The 24413-nt window shown below is 43.4% G+C and overlaps 1 protein-coding gene across 1 annotated transcript; it reads left to right on the top strand.

Moving 5' to 3' along the window:
- Positions 1–76: 76 nt before the first annotated feature.
- Positions 77–9595, top strand: CALM1 (calmodulin 1). Its single transcript, XM_065637004.1, has 6 exons — positions 77–232; positions 3360–3390; positions 4275–4418; positions 6500–6606; positions 8110–8245; positions 8474–9595. Exons 1-6 carry the CDS (start codon positions 230–232, stop codon positions 8500–8502), a joined length of 450 nt encoding a protein of 149 aa, XP_065493076.1. The 5' UTR covers positions 77–229; the 3' UTR covers positions 8503–9595.
- Positions 9596–24413: the final 14818 nt, after the last annotated feature.

Raw genomic sequence — 24413 nt, 5'->3', positions numbered from 1 at the left:
GCCGCGGAGGGGGCAGGGCCGCTCGCCGCAGTCACCCTCACACATACCGCGCCGGGGAGGAGAGAAGAAGGCCCCTCTCTGGCGGAGGGATACAGCGCTACATATATAGTGCGGCGGCGCAGGCTCACAGCCCCAGCACTTCTCCGAGCCGCGCCGGGAAGGAGGCAGCAGCCGCCGCCGCTCGTGGTCGCGCAGTTCGTGCCGCCGCCGGGCCCGCCGCCACCGCGCCATGGTAGGTAGCTCCACCGACCGCGGCGCGCCCGGGCTGCCGCAGGGGCTGGCGCGCAGGGGGCTCCGCGGAGCCTCGCTGCGGAGCCGGGGACGGTCGGATCGGCGTTGCTGGGATCTCCCCGGGGAGGAGTGGGGGATGGGGGAGAGGCCCGCGGGGAGGGGGCGGCGGGAGGCCGCAGTCCCTCCCGCCCGGGTCCCCGCGGGGTGAGCGGGCCGGTGGCTGCAGACGCCCCCCCTGCCGCGCTGCGCGGGATCGCCGCAGAGCTGCGGCCCTTCCCCTTCCGCCGCTTCCTTCCCCTTTCTCCGGGGCCTGCCGTGTGGGCGCCCCGGCCCCGCGCCCTGCCGCCGCGGCCCCTCCTCGCCTTCCCCCGCACGCGGCGCTCGCTCCCCTCCGGAAAGGGCCGGGCGCCTCTCCCCGGGGCCGCGGCCCCTCCGCCGGGCAGGGCGCGTTGCGGGGCGGGGGCTGCGCCGGGCGGGGCGCGGGTCTGTGGGCGAGGATCCCGCTCGGCTCCGGCACCAGCTGCACTGCGCAGGGAGCGGGAGGGGCGGCCCGGGGGAGGGCACCGCACGAGCGCTGCAGCTACTGCGGCCTCGCCCCCCCCCCCCCCATCCCCCCAAAAAACGCAGCAGCCGCGGTGAAGCCCATCGCTGTCTGCATTACATCATGTCTCCTCCTCTTCCTCCTCGGCCCCCGCGCACCCCCCGGCTCGGGGGGAACCGGGGCGCAGCGCGTGTTGCTCGGTTGGCAACGGCCCAGCGCCCGCATGGGGGGCTCGGGGAGGCGGCGAGCGCAGCCTTCCCCCTCCCCGGGGGCTGCGGGAGAAGAGCCGCTCTCCCGCGCCGCCGAGGGGAGGGAAGGGGATGGGGAAGGCTGGCGGCGGAGCCCGGGCGCCCTCCCGGCCGCAGGATGAGGACGTGGTGCGGCTGGAGAGGGAGGGGAGACGGGGCCGCAGTGCAGCAGCGGGTGGCTGCCGGCCGCGAAGGGCGCCTGTTGCGGCCGGCGGGCTGCGAGCCCTGCCGTGCCCCGCCCGGGCGGTGCCAGCCTCCGCCTCCCCATCCAGAACGCATCGCTGGTGGGCTCCGGGAGCAGCCAGCCTCATCCCCCGGGTGCCGCAGTGCCAGCCCGGACTCCTCGCAAAAGAGGCCAAGAGGAAGGGCTGGGATTTTCCCGGCGGCTTTTTGCTTCCTACGAGAGCGACGAAACAGTCGCAGTCTGACCTCTAATCGCGTTTTGGCAATCTGGGTGTTCCTCGGCTCTGTCTCTCCATCTCCCCTTCCCGTCGGGGAAGGCTGACATCACCAGGACAGGATTTGATGACTTGGCTGGGTGGGGTGATGGCTCCAGCCCTGGGTACCCTTTGTCCTGTGGCTGGGGCGAGCAGGCAGTAGCTGTGCCTGTTGCTCGGGAACGTGAACCCCCTGGTGGTTTAGGGTCGGGCTGTGTGCTTCTGGCATGGCGCTGTGTGCGAGGTTGTGGCTTGGTTTGTTTTGTTTTGTTTTTTTTTTTAATTCGAAATCCGAGTTTTTAGGAACAGCTCTGTTGAATGGGGCAGTGAGCCGGTGCTGTGGGTTGGAGGTTTTTTGCCGAGGTGTGGCTCTGTTTCCTGTTCTGCAGGGCATTGAGTCTGTTATGTAAATTCCTTAGATAATGTTTTGGTAAAACCCTTGCATTTTCTGGAAAATCACACTTCTGAGTGCAAAAGTCGAACTGAATTTGAACCGAAGTTTTCTGCTGTCATTAAATAAGACTTAGTAAATTTGAACTCTGTTTTTAGCTGTTAGCATTTCTACACTTTCCTCCTCCCCAAACCCACGATGCATATGGGAAGTTGTTTAATCGTTGCATACAGACATTACAATATTAAAAAAACCCCCAATCCTAACATCTATTTACTGTTGAAATCTGTGTATGTCACTTAACATATACAACAGACTTTCAGCCCTACCCTGTTCCCCTGTGCAAGAGCTTAACAGATTGTATAGAGTGTTAATTCTCCATTGTATTTTTTTTTGCTCGTTACTGCAGTTAAGTGGCTGTTATACTTGAATAATGATATTTTAGGACAAAGGGTTACAAGATGTGTGCTTTCCCTGACCTACAAAATTCTCTGTTCAGTAAAAGTTGTTCAATAAAATTACTTTAAAAGGGGTTAGTACCTTGTACTCTGTAGTATCTGTGACTAGGTGTGTAAATCCAGATTTTTTTTCTTTTTAGATTACTAGGAAAATGCGTATTTTTCCATAACAAACTGGTTAGCTCCCCGAGTCCAAACAGCAGAGCTTTTTGTGATAGTCTCTTCATGCAGAAGGGAGAGGCTTCTGGAAGGATGTGGTTAGCACAGTTAAGCTCTGGGAAAGCCCAATTTGATTGCCGGCTGAGCTGTGTACCTTTGGATGCAGCAGTGGCTTCTTGATATACAGAAGGTCATAAGCAGGCATTTTAAATCTTGACACTTAAAATGATGTGTAAAACAACCCATATATCGGTGTGAGGCACCTTAAACTGCTTGGCTGAATCGAAGAATAATGTGGTGCTTGAAAAATTGCCTTTTTTGTCAGAGATGGCAAAAATCTCAACAATAGAGAGTAGGGATTCCTTCTAATATCACAGCACAGTCCCTTCTGTTAGGCTTACAGTCAGCTAATACTTGCTGTAATGGAGGGGGATGATGTTGACTTCAGTAGCGTTAGATCACTAGGTGGCACACTGGCTGTTAGCCCGCTAATGTGCAAATACCCCCACGCAGTGTTAGGGTCGCTGTACTGCTGGAAATGACATTTGATGTGATGTGACACCCCAAACACATGTCATTACGGATTTCATGCCTCTCTGACCAGTCGCAAGGAGTTGCCCTGTGTCCTTCACTTGACCAAACTGGATTCTCCAAGTCAAAGGATGGCGGGTCTGGTTGTTCATGTGCAGTTTCAAAACAAGTTGGCTTATATGCTTTTGGAAACAGCTGCATGGTATAGGTGAGTGGAATCTTCTTGCAGAGGCAGAATTCCAGGGACTGAAAGTGGCTTTGTAAAAGTGATGATAAATCACTACTGCAGTCTAAAGGAAGTGTCTCATGGCTTAACATAACTAGAGGTAAACAGTATTCTAAAATGTTCTATTCTTCATGTAGGCTGATCAGCTGACTGAAGAACAGATTGCTGGTAAGTGACTTGATGAGAAATTATGTTTTTCTTCACTCCTTGTGACTGTAAGAAAATGTTATCAAACATAATGAGGAAAAAAAGTGACAATTTCAAATCTGTACTAATGCTTTTTTTAAAAGCGTTAACTTTAAAAAAATATTCCAGAGGATTACTGGTTCATTGCCTCTTAATTTGGACTGCTTGTTCCTTGGACTACAGATAATGATTTTTTTTTAGACTTTCAGACTTGAGCCAAGTCCTTCTAGATTTCTTGCAAACAGAAATAATTGCTAGACTCAAGTGAACTTCTTGGAGTCAAAGCAGACCTAGGTACTCTTTTATTTTTAATAAAGAGAAAATAAAAATAAATGAAATGGCAACAAACCTAAAATGGATTTACTACACATTAATATAGGCCAATGTTTTTAAAATAACTTTGAACAGTGTCTGTAATTCAAACTGGTTAGGAGAAGGAGCATTATTTGACCTTCTGGAGACCAGTTGCTTGTGGCTGACACCTATTCTTATTGTCTGCTGCCTTAAAAATAAGTGGTAAATGACAACACTTATTCCTGTAAATCTGTTGGTGAAGGAAACCCAGTGGGTTCCCAAGTAGCTGCTCGTAATGGCGCAACTGTGCCTCAAGCGAGATGATGTTGAACTGCATTACAGAGTTGTAATGGCAGATAATAGCCACATGAATTAAGTTTGAATATACTATGCAAATTATGTTGGTACTGTAAGTTTTTTTATTAATATTGAGTGTGTTAATTCTCTGAATATATAGACAGATAAAATGTTTCTTAAAATTGTACCATGCATTGTCAGTGGGGTGCATTTTTAGTATGCAGTTTTCTCATGCTGGTGATGTTACTAAACACTGGGACTGTTTCTGCCTCTAGAATTCAAGGAAGCCTTTTCCCTATTTGACAAAGATGGTGATGGTACTATCACAACAAAAGAACTGGGAACTGTCATGAGGTCATTGGGTCAAAATCCAACAGAAGCAGAATTGCAGGATATGATCAACGAGGTAGATGCTGATGGTAAGTGTTGGAAAAGTAGTTACTAGTGCTGTGATCATCTTAAGTATGTATGACCTCCACACCTGCATTTGAACTGCATAGAGAAGATTCTATGGCATTTATCTTGAAGCAGTTTCAAAATACTTGATAGAATCTAAACTCAGATGTGCCTTTTTTTGATTGCTCTCTGCACAACAGTCAAATGTCAGCAGTATTAGTGAGAATCTAAAAAAGGGGATGGGCAGAGACAAAGTTATGCTGTTTGTCTTAAATATTTTATGGGTCCTAGGCTTCCCATTGCTATCTGACTTGCCCTGACCTGCTGTTAACCTGTGTTTCCACCTAGCTTTTCTAGGCATGTTTCGTCAGCCCATGTTGGTCTTAATAGCTATACTAATGTCTGGTTTCATCTAAAGCCAAAAATGTGGTAGGAGTGCTAAACTTCCAAGAATTAAAAACACAACGGGGAGGGACTGTATAGACCAGTGTAGTGTATTAGATCGCTAATAAATAGGTGGGAGGGATTGGAGGCAAAAGCAGAAAAATCTTCCTGTATCAAGTCTATCAGAATTGCTTTAAATGGATGCCAGAGAGGGTAACTGCACGTTTTGTTTCTGAGACTCCAGACAGGCTAGCAGTTATAAAAGGAAAAATGCTTTCCCCTGCTTAGTGATGTCAAGGTTTTGATCTTGTATGTTGGTTGTGATAGTGATTTTTTTTTTCTCTAATATCTCTGTAAAAGGAGGGTTAAAGTATATTGGCAAGAGTATAGATTATCTGTTTATCAGACTACATTAATGACAACTACTTTCTTAAAAGTGTAAGTTGACCCTAATTGTTACCTCTTGGGTGCAGTTACTCAAGAACTTTAGGGTTTGTGGTGCTATGTAGAGTTTTTGTTTAGTGGCTTCTCTAGGCCGCGGTCCACAACGCTGCACTGGTAGATTAAAAATGAAAGGAGACTGAGGACTTCAGATAAGTATTCCTGCCCATCTGTTGACATATGATTTATGGCAGAATGCTTTGCTATTATTCTATGTGTTCATCAAGGATTTTTTTCAAAGCTGAGTACAAGACCCTGTACTCTGATTTAGCTGGTAGCTAAGCTCGCCATGATGATAGATAACCTTTGCAGCTTTGGCATTACACAGCTTTCTTAAACTGCACTTATTTAGCTTTGCTATACTTACCTGATCAGTTTGTATGTTTCCCTCAAGCAATGGATAGTTCTTAGTTGCACAGTGAACTATTTAATGCAGTTGTGTTTTTTTTCTTTCAGCATATAGGGCAGAATCCTGACTATACAAATCTAGTTTCTACTGTTCCAAAGAATGTTTCTTTATCATGCCACTTTTCTTGTAGCTTTGAGCAGCCTGAAGTTTGAATCCTTACTTTGAATGAAGAATTTAAAAATCATAGGGGTGAGGCCTCAGTGTTACCAGGGATTTTCAGTTTTGCAGTGAAATACCTGTAAGAACACCTACTGCTAAGCCTATCAGAAATACCAAATAATGGCAGCTTTTCTCATGTTGCTGGAATTGGCAGATTCTTGTTGCCCCTTAAAATGGTGCGTTACTTCTGTGGTATATAATGTGTTGATAAATAAGTTGATTTTTTTTTAACAAAGAACAGGTATTTATGAGCAGCTCAATGAAGTGCAATTTTTTCAGATTCTAGATATCCTGGACTTGTAGTGTCAGCTTTATAATACATTCCCTTCTGAAATCTCCCACAGCAGTTGGGAGATCTAAAGAAACTAAATGATTATTTTGGTGAGTGATGTGAGGCCTTAGTATTGGTTAACCTTCAAGCATCAGGCTGACACTTTACTTGCAACTTGGATTGTGAATGGTATGGCTTGACCTGGAGAGAACAGAACAGTTGATTTTTGTTGTGTTGAAACAGTGCAGAGACAGTGGCCACTGCACACTCTTAATAGCAAAAAGGCAGCCGCAGCAGTTGAGGGAGAAGATCCAGTTCTTCTATAAGAATGGTTTACGGAGGATTTGTCAATCTTGTCTGTGGCTAAATCAAGTGCCAGACTTTTGTGCATGTAAAGAAAAGCATGGAAGTGTAATTTTTGGAAGTTTCTTTTCATTAAGGCAATGGCACTATCGACTTCCCTGAATTTTTAACCATGATGGCCAGAAAAATGAAGGACACAGACAGCGAGGAAGAAATCCGTGAGGCATTCCGAGTCTTTGACAAGGTATTAATAAAAGTACAATTATTCTTTAGAAGCAGTAATGATGTCCATTTTTTCCTCAGTGTTTTCTCTCTTCTTGTCTAGAAGGAAAAAAGTCACCTAGTAGAAGCAGAGGAATTGGAAACAGAGCAGGGACTGTTCTGGAAACAGAACCAGGACTGTTGCAGGCTGGTTCTACCTGCTTTACACAGCAGATCTAAGCTTCAGTCTCATCCATGAGGAAAACTTTCTGACCTTTCCTTAGGAGCAGAGATGAGCAGAACTTGATGCTTGTGGGGTGTGTTTTTTTTCTTTGGGGGGGTGTAGTGAAGGGGTGGGGTGTTTCTGTATCTTCTGGATTTGGGGAAATGTTTGCATGGATGCACAAGGTTTTATACTTCTTTGAAACTAAGATGTCATCAGTATTTAAAGGGACATGAAGTACTGCACGTTCAGTTTTCAAGATGTGGACTTTGAGGCTGTTTTCAAGAAAACAGGGCTCAACTGTCTGTCTTTAAGGATCTAGAACAGGGGTTCCCCTCTTTGAATTGCCTGGATATGACAGGTAGTACAAGAGAATTGTGTTGAGCAACAGCTGGTGCAGCTGCTAAGCTGATGCACATGCATGTGTGGAGGAAGGCCTTACTGCTTCTGCCCTTTGTGGAAAAAAAAGTGGCAGTCTCTAGTACTTTGCTGGAAAATATGCTAGAGGAAATGGTCAATTGTTTGATTAGTAGTTCATGTACCCTGTTGGCTTATTTCTGCAGACTAGATTTCCGTTTAAAGACACTGAGGTAGCTTATCTACTGGTGATGGCTGTATGAACTCCTGCTCTAAGCTAATGTATTCTTCCCGTGGATGGAAGAGGACAATTTCTGAAATGGCCAGGGATGAGCTCTAGGTTTGGATACTACTAATGAGAACACTGACTTAAAATGTCATTCTCCGCCCCCACCCTGTGTGTGTTTGTGGTTTTTTTGGCACAAAGCTTTCCACAACTCCTTATGAGTGGAATTTAAATGCTTTCTTTGAAGGTTTGTTCCATGTTGTCTTAGACAAGAAGCCTAACCTAGCCACCTGCAGTCTGGTTATAGAGGTAGTGTTACATGGAAGAGAAAGCTGACTTTATTCTTGCTGGTAGGGAAACTGGTGTTTTGGTGGTTTTTGCCTTGCTTAGGCAGCAGAGACTGAAAAAAAAAAAAAATAAAAAGGGGAGGGGGGGCAAACAAAAAACCCCACGTTTTGTTTATGGGTTTATTTTTGAAAGTTCTTCAAAAGCATTAAAATACCTTATCACAGCTACAAATTAAGCATGCAGTTATTCTTCCAATGCAATAATTGTACATGCTTCCTAAGGCAATGGAACTAGTATGTACTGTAGGGTGGCACAGTGTACCAGGTCTGTATGTCTGTCCCAAGTGCCGTAAGGCTAGTTCAGAAGGAGTTACTGGAAACCTAGGATGTAGTTTCAGAGTTAACCAGTGTCAGGATTGTTGATTGTGATCGTGTGCAACTCTTTCCTCACAGGATGGCAATGGCTATATCAGTGCAGCAGAACTACGTCATGTTATGACAAACTTAGGAGAAAAGCTAACAGATGAAGAAGTAGATGAAATGATCAGAGAAGCAGACATTGATGGGGACGGGCAAGTCAACTATGAAGGTAAAAAGATGCTTGTCTTGACTCAAAACCACTACCCAGCTTGAGTGAAAGCCAGTTGCATAGGGCATTAATTTCTAGTACTTGAGACACCGGTTTATTCAGTCCACTTCTGTGGACAAAAACTGAAATACAGTGAAAGGGGCTTTTTAAATGTCAAATGTGTTTGAGAGACTTATCAGTTGAAGTACTCTGGAGACAATAAATCACAGTGACTTTTTATCTTTTCAGAATTCGTACAGATGATGACTGCAAAGTGAAGAGGCCTCCTTTACACCTTTTTTCCTCTAGAAGAATCAAATTGAATCTTTTACTTACCTCTTGCAAAAAAAAAATGTTCATTTATTCATTCTGTTTCTGTATAGCAAAACTGAATGTCAAAATACCTTCTGTCCACAAACTGCATGTAATGGTTGGTGGTCCTGTCCCCAAAAGATAAAGTTAAACATCAGTTTTACAATATAAGTAATTGTACTACCTTGAAAACAAAAAAAAAAAAAGGAAGCACTTAGTGAACTCAAAAGTTCCATTTGCTAATGACTATTACACTGTTTGGGCTGGCCAGTTTTTCATGCATGCAGCTTGACAATTGAGCACAGTCAGACATTTGTATTAAAAGGAAAAAAACAACCTAAAAGAATCCACTCTTTTGTTTGACAGTGGATTCTAGTTCAATTTGTAGTATAAATTGTCATAGCTGGTTTACTTTAAAATTGGTTTATACCTCAGGATGGTATGCAGCAAAATGGTTGAAGGATGCAAAACTTAGAGAAAATGCCCTAAAGGTTGAATGGTTCTCCTGTACGTAGCAGTGTGCTCCAAAAATACGATGATCTTAACTATGGATGGCATGTCTGTGTTAAAATACTGGTTTAACATTGTCTGCATTGCACTATAGTGAAACGGGTGTCGGGCTGTTACCGTTCACAAAATTTTTAAAAGAAAACTTCACCGAGGGAGCATCTTTGGACTCTCATATTTTTAAAACCTTCTGTACCATGACTTGGAGCTGGCGGAGTAGCCTGTGGACTTCAGCACAACTATCAACATCGCTGTTCAAGATATTACAATTTATGTCCATTCCAAGTTGTAAATGCTAGTCTTTTTTTCCAATAAAAGACCATTAACTTAAAGGTGGTGTTAAATGCTTTGTAAAGCTAAAATATATATATATAATTGAGATAATAAACCAAAAAAGCAGTAGGAGGGAAGTGTTTCTATGAATGACTTGCTGCTAAATTATAATGCACATGTATGCAATAAGTTACCCCCTATCTTTTCAAGATGGCAAGAACTGACCTCCTGTAACCCAAGACCTTTGCTATAAATAAATGAACTTGTGCTTGCCTTTCATATTACGACAATGTTAATTTAGTTGGTCTCAAAGTCGTGTAATGCTGACTCGTCAACTATCAGCACAGAAGTAACACCTCATTTCACTAAAGTGGAGAGCTCTGAGCATGCATGTCAATACTGGGGAAACATGTATAGGTTGCTTATGTTTTTTTGACAGGTTATAGAAACTAGTCAGAGAACTTCAACAGCATGGACTTCATAGATATCTATGATTCTCAAACATGCCAAAAATGCATTTCTCTACCCACAGAAAGAAAACAAAAGGACAGTTCTTTTACAGTGTGTTTAAGAAAAACCAAAAAACCAACAAAACAAAAAAACCTAAGCCTTTTTGGAAAGTGGGGCTGATATGTCTTGACTATCTTCTCAAACACTTGCATGAATTTTATGGGGTGGAGAAGAGGACTTGGGTTAATCTAAATCCATCTTGTTACTTCTGCTTTGCATGCACTAGCAGTGCTTAGTCATTCCAAGTCTCTGAGTAAGTGTTCTCTGATCCTTCAGCTTCCCTATGAATGAGTGGCAAAGCAGCCGTGTCCACTCTTCTTTGTTTGAAAGAAGAAATTTTAATTTTTTTTTTTTCTTAAACAGCAGAGCCTCCATGTGGAAGGCTTTTATGTTTGGGAGGGACTACAGCTTTGTTACTTGATTGTAAGTTTGTTTCCAAACGTAACTGGAGTTGCAAACCTTAATTGCTTAATTGCCTTTGGTTTGGGAGAGTATTGGTACTATCTGTTGGAAAAGATGCAAGTCTCCATTCATCCTGTCTAACTGAGGTGCCAGTGTTAAGTAGTTGGTTTCCTGAGATGCAGCTTTGCTCAGTGGGGGTCAAGAGGCACATCCAGAAGGCAGTTGAGACTATCTGCCTTCAGTGATTTTTTTTTCTTTTTTTTTTCTTTTTTTTTTTTTTCCCCCTGGGTGGGGGGTGTGGTTCTGGGTGACTAGGCACCCAGACACCTTAACCAAGTGCCTAAAAGTTAGATGGGCTGAATGTTGGCAATTGTTTTGATCTCTAGTTGTTGCAAAGGCTTTTTGCTACAGCTGTGTACGCTGTCTTAGCAAACTGGCCATGATGATGGGAATGTGTGACTACCACTTGAAAGTCTTGCATGGCAGCTGCAAACTGCTGCTTTGGTTGTACTTGAGAAAGGCTGTACTGATTTCTGTAGACCGGCTTTTAAAGAGAACGTGCTCAAGAGACAGGCAAGGTAGGAGCAATGGTTGCTGCTCTGAACTAATTACTTCTGCCTGAGTGTGCAGAGAGATCTTGTCTAGTAGGTAAATGCTTCTTACCATCTATCTGTCATTCACTCACGGTTGGTAGGGTAGTTCATTTAAGAACAGCTGCTTTTAGCATATTTAGTGTGCTCTGTGCTTGCTAGCAATGAGACCTCGCTCCTGCAAGAGGTTCTTGGCTTGATTAGAAATTGTCTGGCAGTGTGCCGTGTTGGTATGCCCTGTAACTGAATCTGCCTGGAGGTATCTAATTATTAACTGACTTCAGTACCACATCAACCTCGAGTAAATGTATCTTCTGTACAGGACTTTAGCTCTGTTCCCTTCTGCATAGTAAATATCTAGAGAAATGAAATGGTGTCATCAAGGACTTTTTTTTTTTAATATTATTTTTTTCTGTGAGTGTGTGTGTATGTGTGGCTTTGGCTTTTTCCAAATGTGAAAGTGTGGGCTGGATACACTTGGTGCATGGCTTAGAAACGGGACTGGAAAGAACTTCCTGGGTCATCAGATCCAGTCCCCTGCTATTGCAGGCAACCGTGTCATATAATCCTTTTAATAAACTGATCAAGCTTAACCACCTGCTTGTAAGTGGCTTGTTTTCATGGAAGTTCTGTAACTCATGTTGCTTTCAACTGATGCAAGTAATATATGAAATATGAAGTTAATCAAAAGGTCCTCCAGCTTAGCTTTAGATTTATCATTACACTTATTTAACTGACTTTCTCAAACCTGTTATTCTTCCCACAACACTCAGGAAAGTGTTGAACCTTTACACCCCCTTGCTATGAATAAGAGTTGGTGTGCTTGCTTATTTTTTTTTTTAATGGAAAAGATGGATGTCTGGCTTGTTGAAATTTGTTACATATGTTAATTGTCAAGGCAAGAAACAATTGAGTTACTTGTATTTGATACATAAATTTAAGGCTAGAGTATACATAACCATTTTTAAAATACATCAACTTGCAGTGTAGTTTTATATTTAATACTGAAATTGTACTGCTAAAATTTAAACTGCTGTTAATCATATTCTTCTGATCATAATGAAAAAATAAAGGGTAAGAAAATGCTTAACATAGATTATTCATTATCATGCTTATTTTATTAATAATTCAGGCACTGAAACGTTTCCAGGTGTGGGGCATTTGCTTTGCTGGAATGGGGTGGGGCGAAGACGGGGGTTTACTGATGCAATAGAAGATGCTTATTCCCCCAATCATTTGTCACATTTGTGCAGCTTCAGAAATACAGATGCTGTCAAAACCTGATACATTTCTCTGCACCTTGTCAATGCATTCAGTGCAGGTGTGGGTGTGATCCGTGGGCAGTGTACAGAGCTGCAGCCCCTGCGCCCTGCCCGGGCGAGTGGGGAGGGGGATGAGGCTGTAACGTGGTCCCCATATTGCGGCACGCGTGTGATGTGAATGCAGATCCTTGTTCCCCGGTGACACCATCCTAAACTAAAAGCACAGTCTTGGGGTTTAAAATAACAAGAGTTAATACAGCTTGCTTTTCCCCTACCATGAAACTAACTGGACCACTTACTGCAATCCAATTAGGGTTGGTTTGTTTTTCAAATTTTATGACAGAGTGAAGTCAGACAGAAAGGACTGTGACAGGACGACAGACATCTAGCCATTAAGTGAAGATAAGGCGATGAAGGCTGATGCCATGTTTCTCCTGACTGACATTTAGGAAAGCAAATGGTATACTTGCAAATAGAGCAGGTGGACCTTTAAAATCAGTAAGACAAACACTTATACAGTTGTGTGGGGATTTCTACGTAACAGCATTGCAATTCCAAAATATTAAAGGATTTAAAAAAAAATCTGAATACAAGATCTTGAAGTAATTAATTAAGATGATGAATTTTGTATGGATCTGGAGTTCCAAGGATTCCCGGTGTTGTTTGCTGTATAAAATTTTTATGAAGGCCCAAGTACTTGAAGCATTTTATATTTTCTAAGCACCCCTATCAGTCAGTGTCTTAGGGAAGCTTTCAGACAACATTAGTCATAGTTGATAGTTTGTTTTAAGCTTGATATTAATAAATCTGGTTTTGAACTGAAGTGGCCTAACACCCACTAAGCAGCAGAGCTGCTGACTAGGTAGACACCAAGAGAATCTCTTATATTTCCATGGATGACCAAGCACAGCTGATATCTAGCAATAAATGAGTGCTTGTGTTGCTCTCCATCCTACTGGTGACGGTAACCACGAGCAGAGCAGCCCAGCCTGTTGTGCTGTCCTCCCTGTAGCACTGACAAAGACCCTCTCCTTGCTTCCCTGTGTGGTTTTTGTTTCTGCGGAGGCAAAAGCACACTTCAGAGTGCAGCACAGCCCTTTTAGCTATCAAACTACTAAACTCCAGAAGAAAAACAAACAAACAAAAAAACCCCACCACAAAACAACGAAAAAACCCAACAACAAACAAAAAAGCCCCCAAACCCACCAAAAAACCCCAAACAACATTTGACACAAAAAAGTGGAGTGTATTGCAGCAGGGAGTTAAATTTCTCCCAGATCCCCGTGGAGTCTGAGATGCTGAGAGACACCAGCACTGTATAGCAATGTTACAGAAACAAAGTTGAGAAGCAGGTCTCCCAGCATTGTCACCAGAGAACCTGGTAAAGAGGTTGCAAGTTGCCCTTTCCAGCAAAGGGAAAGCTGGCTCTGGCTGGCAATGAGTACTGCAGCCTTGTACATGGGGACTTCTTCTGATCTTTCATAGAAGCTTCGTTGACTGGGAAATCTTGTACAGATCTCCTCCAAAGAGCCACTCTCGTTTTGGTTGCCTCAGAAGTCAGCATCTGCAGAAATACTGAAAGAATTATTTATAATGCAGCCTTTTCCTGGCAAAAACATCTAAGATTATTAGTCGTTGAAGTACAATATGAAAACTGGGCTAATCACCTAAAAGTCAATCAAAATGTTTTCTGACTTTTTTAAATTATTTCTAGATCTCTAAACATGATGTATTTGAAAAACAGATTCTTGAACAAAAGTCCTGCTTGCTCTACCAGTTGTATCATTTAAAATGAACACAATATTTGAATAGGAACCAACTGGATCAACTGAGAAATCCATAAAAAGGCATTAAATAGCATTCTCCAGTTTACTAGTTTGCAGTGGAGTTGGCAATAACAATGCTGACAGTGTAGCAAGTATTCTGAAAAAGGATATGGTGAAAGAAATGGATAGGGTGAAAGCAGAAAGAATACCTGAGCATGGGACTGCTTTGTAGTCTTGTCTCACAGAGTATTTGTTGCTCATAAATCTATAAATATTTTATTTTGAGCTCCCTGGGCATTAAGTTTTTCTAGCAGCGGTGCTGTCACTCAGTTTTTCCGCTTTTCCTAAGCTTCCCCAAAGCCCCCCTGTGCTAACTCTACGTATACCTGAAAATAGACAACCTGGAAAAGTTGTTAGCCTGCTGCGGTTCAGAACTTGCCAAATGTGCTCTGCTTGTTCTGAGCTTTACAAATACATTAAAAAGAATAATTTCCTTCAGACATTCTGGTAGTAGACCAAACATAACCACAATTTCAGATAGGTTTTCACTGAATCTCTTTTGTTAAGTAAAATGTTTTAACCCAGGGTGTTTAGCTCCCTAGGAATCTGTGTACAACGTCATCCAAACTAGTTTCTCAAGGATTTTGACATAAAATTTCATGGATACTTTCTAGTAACTTATTTGTTTCTTTAGGTATTTATAAAGTAAAAATTTATATACACATACACCAGATGCCCTGACATGCATGATGCTGTCCAGCCTATGTACCTGAATTAGATTCAATCAGTAAATCAAGTGAATAAGTAAAACATCTTTTCGCTACCAAAGAAGATACCTTGCTCTACAGCACAGCTAGAAAAAACACAGCTAAAGTGTGAAAATTGCCTTGCTGATTTATTTTCCATCAAATTAATTCGTAGAGGAAGGTAAGTAATTCGCTAGTTCGGGTTATTATTTTCTGCATTAAACACTTTAGCGCCTGGAAATTTTTACAGCAAAATAATAGTTTCAGGGCTATAAAACTAAGCACTGAAAATATAAAAAAAATACCCCAAACCCCTCAAAAACCCAACCCAAACCAAAACCAACAAAAAACCACACACACAAATTAAGGTTATCAGTGAGACTCCAGTTTGGCATATTGCAAATGTGATTGCAGAACATTATGACATTGTCTTGTCTCTTACTATACTGCCCACAGCATCTTTGCATCAGGGTATTAAATATTTCATTCCAACTTTCTTTTTGAGTGCATTGTTCCATACCCTAGTCACTAACCACTACCCAGCTCTTGTTCCAAAGACAGAATTACTAGTTTCTTCAATTTTTCCTATGGCACTTAAGTATCTGAGTGCTTCACAAATACTGTTTTGTTTTTAGGACACGCAGTGAAGTAAGGACACGCTTTATCCTCATTAAATAGAAGCAGCTGAAGTGCAGCCACGGAGGTCCGAAGCAGGATTTCTGAGAGCTCAGTCTGAGACATTTCCATTTGTCAGAATCATAATCATGCCTTGCGTGTGGCACAAAGAGACCTCATCGCTAACAGTGTCCTCCCTGTCTGAAAATCAATCTATGCCGGCGGGTCAGGCGGTTGTTGACCGACGTGCTCAGAGGCAGCGACCACTCGCAGAGAGCTGAGTCGGAGCGGCCGACGCAGGTCGGCTTTGCTCTTCGTCCAGCCCCTGCATCCCTCACTGGGCATTGCCTAATTCCTGCAACATGAGAAAAGCGATCAGCTACGCAGCATTTCTTTCATTGCACCACACTGATTCATGCCCAGAGCAGCTCCCCTTGTGCCAGGGAAGAGAAGGAGCTGAAATAAACAGGATGATTTCATGCTAGGACCTCAAAATAGGGGAGATGGAAGGGAAGTAGAGGAATAAAAGTGGCAAAGAAGCTCAGTTCTGACACTTCCTAATTTTAAGGCATAACTTTGTGCTTTCGCTGCTGTTTCAATCCTGTAATCTACTACTGCGAGAGTGAAAGCAGAACTGCACTCCCAGCACAGGAAGCTCCGTTGTATGGTGTGACACCCCCATGAGTCATCGTCCCAGCCCCTGCCTTGGGGTTCTGCACAAGCCGTGACCTCTCAAGGTAACAGAGGTTCGGCAAGCAAAGCTCTTCTGCTTCCTCCACCAACCTGACACAGGGAGGGAGCACTTTACCCATGGGTTTGCAGAGCAGAGGAGGATTTGAGGACTGTGGGAGCAGCTCAAGGCTCTGCTTTAATGGTCCTAGGTTCTACCACCCATCCACTGTAACCATGACACCCTACCTCCTGTCCTCTGCCTGTCCTACCTCCTCCCTTCCTCTCTGTTTTATTCCCTACCCTTATCAGGCCCAGCTTGTGCCTCTCAAACTTTTCCTGGTTTTCTTGTCCTTGACTCTTTTTCATCTTCTCTGCTGTCATGGGTTAACCCCGTTGGGCAGCTCAGCCCCAACAGCTGCTCACTCACTACCCTCCCTGGCGGGATGGGGCAGAGAATCGGAAGGGTAAAAGTACAAAAACTTGTGGGTTGAGAGAAAGACAGTTTAACCAGGGAAGTAAAAGTCATGTGTGCAAGCAAAGCAAAATAAGGAATTCATTCATCACTCCTCATCAGCAGGCAGGTGTTCAGTCGCCCCCAGGACAGCAAGGCTCCATCACACATAATGGTTATTTGGGAAGACAAACGCCATAACACCAAATGTCCTCACTTCCTCCAGCTTTTATTGCTGAGCATGAGATCATATGATCTGGAATATCCCTTTGGTCGGTTGGGGTCAGCTGTCCCAGCTGTGTCCCCTCCCAGCTTCTTGTGCACCCCCAGCTGCTCGCTGGTGGGGTGATGTGAGAGCCAGAAAAGGCCTTGACTCTGTGTAAGCCCTGCTCAACGGTAACCGAAACACACCTGTGTTATCAACACTGTTCGGGTCACAAATCCAAAACCCAGTACCACATAAGCTACTGTGAAGAAAATTAACTCTATCCCAGCCCAAACCAGTACATCAGTCCATCCATTCCTCTCTCTGATCAGGGCTGCCAATGACACATCTTCCAGATCTGCATTCCCATAAACACCCACCAACATTTTGTCCTAATCTGCTGATTGCTCACCAAGGAACTTTCTCCTCTGTGCTGCTTAAGACAGGGTGATCACTCAAGTCAGGGTGCAGAGGAAAGTCCTCTTGTGCTCTGCTCAGGCCCCATGTTGTAGATGTGGATCTGAGCCTTGTTTGGCTTGCAGCAGCAGAGAGCTGTGGTTGCAACAGATACAGAGCAGGTAGCCCTGAGCTTCAAGATACAGGTACCTGGTCTGGGGGGGCAGTAACCTGTTGGAAGTCTACCTTGGCCATGAGCACAGCTGTGAGGGTGCAGTGCATTGCCTCACCACTTTCCTGAAATGCTGCTTTCACCTCGGAAAAGTTAGGTGCACCACACTCTGCCGTATATGTACACACATCCCTTCTTGCGTTCAAGAAGAGCTTTGCTGTCCACTTCTCCTGAGCAGAATCACATTAGATGTAAACTTAAGCAGTCACTTCACCCACCATTGACATCCAGCCATCTCAAGCCTAAAATGTGGTAGATTTTGAAGGGATGGTCTTTGCACATGGCTCGCTCCCAGCGGAGATCAATGCATCAAATTTTGAACTTGTGGTTGTAATGCGTTGTGGGATGTATGTAATTCTGAGGCAGAGAGGGAAGTGAGACCAGGGACAGACTATCCCAAGACACTGGGATCTTCCCCAGACCTCTTCTCCCACCAAGTCTCCCTCTCTCTTCCCTTCTATGCTAATCTCCATCTCTTCTTTGGTTTCCTGAGCCACAGTTTACCTGCTCAACAAAGAGCACTTCACTGAACTTAATTCTGTTCGTAGGCAGCTTTAGATTAGGTCAGTTACTATTTGCTAAACTACTGCAGGAGTACCACCACATAAAAAGTACAAGTAGGAAGCTCTCAATTGCAGAAGTATGCCTGCAGAAAAAGTCACATAAAGTTTGATTGCTCTGATATTAAATTATTATGGTAGTTTGAAGTTTTATGAAGCAATAGTTAGAAAATGCCATTTTAGTACTCTGTAGTTAGACACATTAGACCTGCTTCCATACAGTAGGTAGTTACTCTCTGGGGAAAAATAACCTTCCTTCTCTGATGTGGCAAAAAGCTTCTTCATATCACAGCTATTGCCATTAGTGAATATGTATAAATGAAAAAGTTAAATCTAATAAAATATATATAGCTAGGTACTTTTTTTCAGACTTTTGCAGTACGTTGCTTTCTATGAAATCATGGAACATAGTTTAGTGCTTCTCATTTTAACAGGATAGGGAAGAACTCAGATTCTTATTCATGATTAATGTCCAAGTAACTTCACACTGCCAGTCAAATGATGATATTAGTTCAGGGATGAAGTATGATACTAATCTGTTTGCAGACCGTTAATTACTAAAGCAATACTGGATTTCACATGAAGCTTTAGTTCCTGAGCTATTACCCAGAGGTTATAGAATCTACTTGTATGGCAATGTAGGTATTTTTAGTGATTTACAACTTGTAAGGCATCGTTGTGAACAAATTCCAGATTTAATTTATTTGAGCAATTAATACAACAACAGTTGAAGTAGGCATTAAGGTCACATAGCTGAACTGGTGAAAAGATGGAACAATTTTTTTAGAGCAATTGCTGGCTGCACACTGTTGACTGCTAGTTCTGGAATTTATTTAGTCTCTTCAGTCTTATTCTATTGGATTGGCAAAGTTTTTTTTACATGCAGATTTTCTAATAAATTGAATATACTTCGCTCTGAGTGAACAGGTTGCTGTTGAATATTTCAGTCTGGGATTTGACCAGTTTTGCAAATTCATCACCTTACAGCAAATTTTATTCCAATTTTATGTTTCCAAATACAAAGAAATCTATCACTCTTTTCAACGAAAACCAGCAAAGGCAGCATTCTATGATCATCATGTTCTGTTTCTGTACTACCACCTCAGTGCCCATACATTCTGGCAATTAGACAGAATTAGCTGAACAAGGCAGATTCATCATTAGCTCAGAATTTCTTTGATTCTGGAAATGTAGGTCAGACCAAGTTTTACAAAATGAGGTTTTGTGCTTTCATTTAATTTTTATTATACCTTCTATAAAAAAAGAAAAGTTTTAAAAGGAAAAAGGTGTTATTGCTATAAGCAAAGACAGGAAAGATGGACTGATGGACTTACAGAGGAATAAAAGATGAGTGTGTTCGGCAAAGCACTTGCACAGAAGAGCTCTGCTAGGGATGATGAGAGATTTCTGTAGAGCCAGCTCCAGGAGGATCCCTGCAGGGAAGAAGGCGAGTGGGGGCAGAAGTGTTTGAGGGAAGATCTAAAATAGATGAAAAAAGGTGAAACATGCAAATGGCCTTGGGAATGCAACCTGCTACAAATTATAGCAGCCCTGATGCAGAAGCAAAGCCATCATGGCCTGCATTAAGCTCCCAGACTCCCTGCATGGGTTAGAGAGGAAGAACCAGTGCACGGGAGAAGATTCAGGGAGGGACCCATTTAATGTAGACATTGGGGAAAAAACATGGATAGGTGACAACCAGACTTGCTGCTGGGAAAGCTGTTCCCCTGTGCAAGCTTCGTCTGGTGCCATGCCTGTGCCCACTTGTCTGGAAGGCAAGCAGCTGAGGACCACGCAGTCGCTGTCACCAGACATCGCCGTGGTCAGCCCTGGGATCATGCCTCACATCCTTGCCAGTCTCCAGGGTTTAACTACTTCATTCTGGGATGCTGACAGGGACCTCCATTGTGAGGGAAGTCAGTGCTCCGAGCCTGCCTGCAGGAAGGGCTGTGCCAGCAGGGCCATCCATGGTGGTCAAGCTGTTCTTTGTGATGGTGGGGACAGGGGACAGCTTCTCTCCAGCCCTGCACAGCTTCCCACCTTGTGCAGAATGAGTGACAACCACTTTGGTGCAGAGGAAAACAACATGCATGAGCAAGTGCATCTCTCATCTCTAAGTCTCCCTGGAGAGTGGAAAGCTCCATCCCAAAGCTTTGCACCAGTGGTGCCGGGTTCAGGATAGTGAAGCTGCCAGTGAACCTAAGGCTGGTGCCCAGGTCTGTGTGCCCCAATCATCAGGAAAGAGACTTGGGACCCTACTGCACAGATCTCAAGGGAGCAGGGGCTGTATTGGATGTAAATATTGAAGCCAAAGCACTTACAGGCATGTTCAAGAGTTCAGAAAACAATTTTCAACACCATAGTATTTAGGTAATAGCTGAGCAGGGGTTTAGGGGTCTGTGACTTGGGAGGAGTGGGACACGATCCTTTTGTGTTTCCAGTTCTAACAATGACTCTAGTGGTGGCTTGGCTTCCCACTTGATCTTTAAAGCTGACCTTGTCTCCTGTACTGTAATCCACATTACCAAACTGGGTACTGGATTTTTTCAGGGTGTTTTCTCTATGCAGCCATTGTACACATGCACTTCTCCTCAACTTTTAAGATATTAGCAGACCACAGTTTAGGACTGAAGCCTTACAAGGGACTGAGCTTGAATATGGACTGTTTCATTGAAAGCTGTCAGATGAGAGCTTTAAAGAGTACCTGAAACAGTTTGGAATGGTTTAAAATACATTACGATATTTTATAGCTCCTTTCTTTAGCCTCTAGCCCTATTTTTTATTTAATCATACCAGTTTTAAATCCAGTGAAAAAGAGACCACAAAGACTATATAATGGGTCCCAAATTAACACTTAGTGACAAAATCAAAAGCAAACACTTTCCTCATTTTGAACAGTGTAGCAAATGGTCTAGAAAAAGGAATATGATGCAGAACCATCCAGCCCAAGTTCATCGGTTCAGATGTGACCTGCAAGAAGTTAGCAGAAGTTAATGCTGACAAATGCCTGCTTGGCAGCCTGCAGAGGAGTGCTGCTTTTAACTTCACCCTACGTAAGTACTTGTGGTTGCCGATTCCCCTTCACAGGTGCTGCTATGGCAATACTCAGTCTCCTGGTCTGGTGGTACTCCAGCTGCTAAACAGACATCCTTGTTTTCAGTGGGCTGAGCACACACGGTTCTGAAGTGTAAATACCTGCCTCTGCAGACCACCCTGCAAATGGAGGCCAAGACTCGCAGTGTTGCAGCAATGGCTGGAGACTGCTTGACCAGAAAGGGTTGTTGGCTGCCAGGCATCCTTGTTGTTGCCCTTTGTGGGGTGCTTGGACTTGCAGCCATGGTGGGTACGTTGCTGTGGTGGGCACTGCTGTGGTGGGCACTGCTGTGGTGGGCATGCTGGCCCAACTGAGACTTGGGCTCAGGTTCCCGCAGGGCGTCTACCACTTCCCCATCAAGTTTTGCAATCCATGCTGAGCACTCTGCTGCTCCCGCCAGCACAGGTGGTTGATGAGCCCTGCTTAAAGCAGCCAGGAGAGCCCCACACAATGCTTAGGCTGCTGGGGATCACATCCTCAGAGTGATCCTCTGGCTGCTCCACAGGGCCAGGCTAGAAAAACGGATTTGTTGTTATTGTTGATATCATTATTGGAGCCAACAGGCTGGCGTGAGCTCCCTGCTCATGCTTTTTATTGCCCTTCACAAGGAAGTCAGCCATGGAGCCAATTCCTTCCCACCCAACCAAAACCCCCCTGTACCCACAGGAGCAGGTCAGCCGCCAGGCTGGATCCTGCATGGCCACGGCTGGGAGCTCACCTGAGCCTGGTTTGCACGCACCGCCCAGCCCGGGGAAATGTGACGGCATGTTAGCATGTTGGCAGGCTGGAGGGACTGGAGGAAACTGGTCTTGGCTCGTCAGCTCCCATCAGTGCCTCCCAGGATAGAAACACAGGGAAGGAAACATCTTACAAATGGATGTGGGCTGTATGCAGCAATCTGCATTAAATATTGACAGCTGAAGCCCACCCAAACTTTTGACAAATTCAGATTTCAACTTTGTCTGTGGCCTCTATCTTGTCAACCAAACAAGACAGCCCCCATTCCCCACTCGCTTGCAAATGCAGTATGTTTGAAATTCAAGTACAGAGAGAAATTCCACATCTTTAGCCCTCCCCACCCCCCAGTTTTTCATAGTGTGCCAGACATGCTGTTTCTTTTTTTTCTTTCTGGATCGATATGAGTATCTTTAATACTTTTATGGTTAGTCTCTATAAATATCATCGGGAAAACAAATACCAGAAAAGAAGGTTCATTTAAGTTAAGGGACAATTCTAGAAGTACAAATGGGTAGGAAGAGGCCCAGGGTAAACCTGTGTTAGAAATTAAAGGTTTCCTGGCATCAGAATACTGTAGTTGTGGAGTCATCGTTCTGTAAGTAGCCATGAGAGTGAAAGAGTTGGCTAATTTTTGCTCAAGCTGTACCAAAGCAAATAGACGATGTGATTGCCTGAATCTCTCAAAAGCTAACCCCAAGCCTATCTCCTGTCTTCATAATGGAACTTGCAGTGGGGCTAAATCTTTATTATAGTATATTTCAGGAAGAGTTTTATGGCAAAGTTGGTGTTTTCTCACCGTCCAGTCTGTCTCCCTAACTGAAAAGTCCCCTCATTTTTTGGTTTGCATTTTGCTGTAGTTTTTTAATATTGTTTAGCGATTACAGATCCTGCTCATTATGCCCACAGCAAACTAAGCAGCAGAAGAGATTTCAATCAAATCCATTGAATTCTGGGTATCTTGTACAGCTCCCTTGTTTTTTGTTTTGTTTTGTTTTTTTCCCAGTTAAAATCCTCTGAGTGTTTTTCAGTCATGCTATTAGTGAACTGCCTGCCTGCATATAAACAACATTACCACATTATTTCCATATATCCAAGTGATTAACTCAGCTTCTGCCATTCTTCGTTTTATCTTTTTTAAGATAACTAACAAAGTTTCTTAAGTGTGTACTCAGGTCAATGAGCTCAAGAGCTAATGATCAAAGAGGGGAACATACTGGGAAATAAGAAGAGCTCAATAAGGATTTTTTAGCCTCTTTCTGGTGATGCTAAAGCCTGGTTTGAGGCAGTAGTGACAGGTATATTATTACCATATGCCAAATATTTAATTTTTTGCTGGACCAAGTTTGATAGTGACAGTTGACTTCCCCCAGGGCAAGCGGCCTCTTATTAACACTATATTCACTGTCAGCCTCATTGGATGTCTTGAAGGACAAGCTGAGAACTAATTGGGAGCTGGATAGAGAAGGGCGCATGCATAGGGATGAGCCCTGGGCCATGGATAGGTGGAGTAAGGAAATCTGGTGTTACCACTTCCAGGCTGCACCTGTTACTGGGTCATTAGAAGATTTTGATCTTCAGGGGTGCACAAACTCTGTTATCCACCCAGTCCTTCTCTGAATTATTCACAAGTAATTTAAAAAGATAAGGGAATGAAATACAAGATGCATGCCCATAAATCATACTGAGATCTTGCCAGTACCTGCTATGGTCAAGAATGAAACCCAGCTTCCATTGCAATCTCTTTTTCTCACATGTTCCTAATTTAGAAAATAAAACAAAAATAGAAACAACAACGTTGAAGCAAATGTATTTGGTTTGGTCACTCTCCAAATTAATATCTAGCAGAAGTTTGACTGTCACCTTTTTTCCTTCACCCAAAATTTTTTTCTTTCTTTAGGAAGAAGACAAGCAAAGAAATTAAATGCAAAGTGTTCAAGTCGACAAATTCCAGGATATGCAAAAGGGAAGTTTCTAATCACCTCATTGTCTGACACTGCATTTTGTATTTATCTTTGTTAGGTTTAATCTAAAGCTAAATAAAACCATATCTGTAGTTTAAGGCATAACTTGCAGACTATCCAGCACATCAGGTTTTCAAAGCCAACGATAGCTTGGGTGGAAAGAGATCAGGAACTGTAGAATGGCGAATATTTTTGAAAAATATTGCCTCTTTCTTAGGCAGTCTCGGCTTCCCCTGATGAACAGAGGATGTATCACTCCCACACTGGTTTGCCCCTCTGAGTAAAGTTGTTGAGATGGCATCAGTTGCACATCTTGAGTTTTAAAAATTTCCTACAGTGCACCATTTTGAAGTTGTGTATGTTTTCTCAGTGTCATTAGGTAATATACAGTGCATCCTGAAAAAAAGGGAATTGTGCACTCACAGAGAATAAAATGATCCATTAGAACAATACATGTATTAATGCAGAATTTCAATGAATATCTAAAATTACAAGACTGACACTTTGAGTTACAGTTGACTTATACATGCAATCCTGTTGACTTTAATTGAGGCAAAAAATTGCTACTTTCTTTTCTTTAACAAATTGTTCATTAAATGGTTGTGAATTCTCTACTGAACCATGTGGCACTTGAAAAGACCGGTATCTTCATTGTTCATTTATGATTTCTGCTGAAAGTGTCCATTAGATTTGCAATTTTGCCTTACATTAGCAAATGTACTAAAGGAATTACCCTTTTTTGGGCAACTTTTTAGTTTGCAACAACAGTTTCCATGTTTTTTTTTATTTTATTTCCACTCCTTCACGCTGGTTTTCTAATGAGTTTCCCTGTGTGAGGTGCAAGGGCTGAGGTGTCCGGCTGCTGCAGGCAAGCCAGTGCTGTTCTGTAAATCCAGT

This window comes from Caloenas nicobarica, chromosome 5, assembly GCF_036013445.1.
Source record: "Caloenas nicobarica isolate bCalNic1 chromosome 5, bCalNic1.hap1, whole genome shotgun sequence".
NCBI classification, from domain to species: domain Eukaryota; kingdom Metazoa; phylum Chordata; class Aves; order Columbiformes; family Columbidae; genus Caloenas; species Caloenas nicobarica.
The sequence above is the reverse complement of the archived record's forward strand: the minus strand, read 5'-3'. Positions and strand labels throughout refer to the sequence as shown.

Coding starts and splice junctions, on each gene's coding strand:
- CALM1 (XM_065637004.1), top strand. Junction 6,607..8,109: donor CATTCCGAGTCTTTGACAAG/GTATTAATAAAA, acceptor CTTTCCTCACAG/GATGGCAATGGCTATATCAG. Junction 8,246..8,473: donor CGGGCAAGTCAACTATGAAG/GTAAAAAGATGC, acceptor TTATCTTTTCAG/AATTCGTACAGATGATGACT.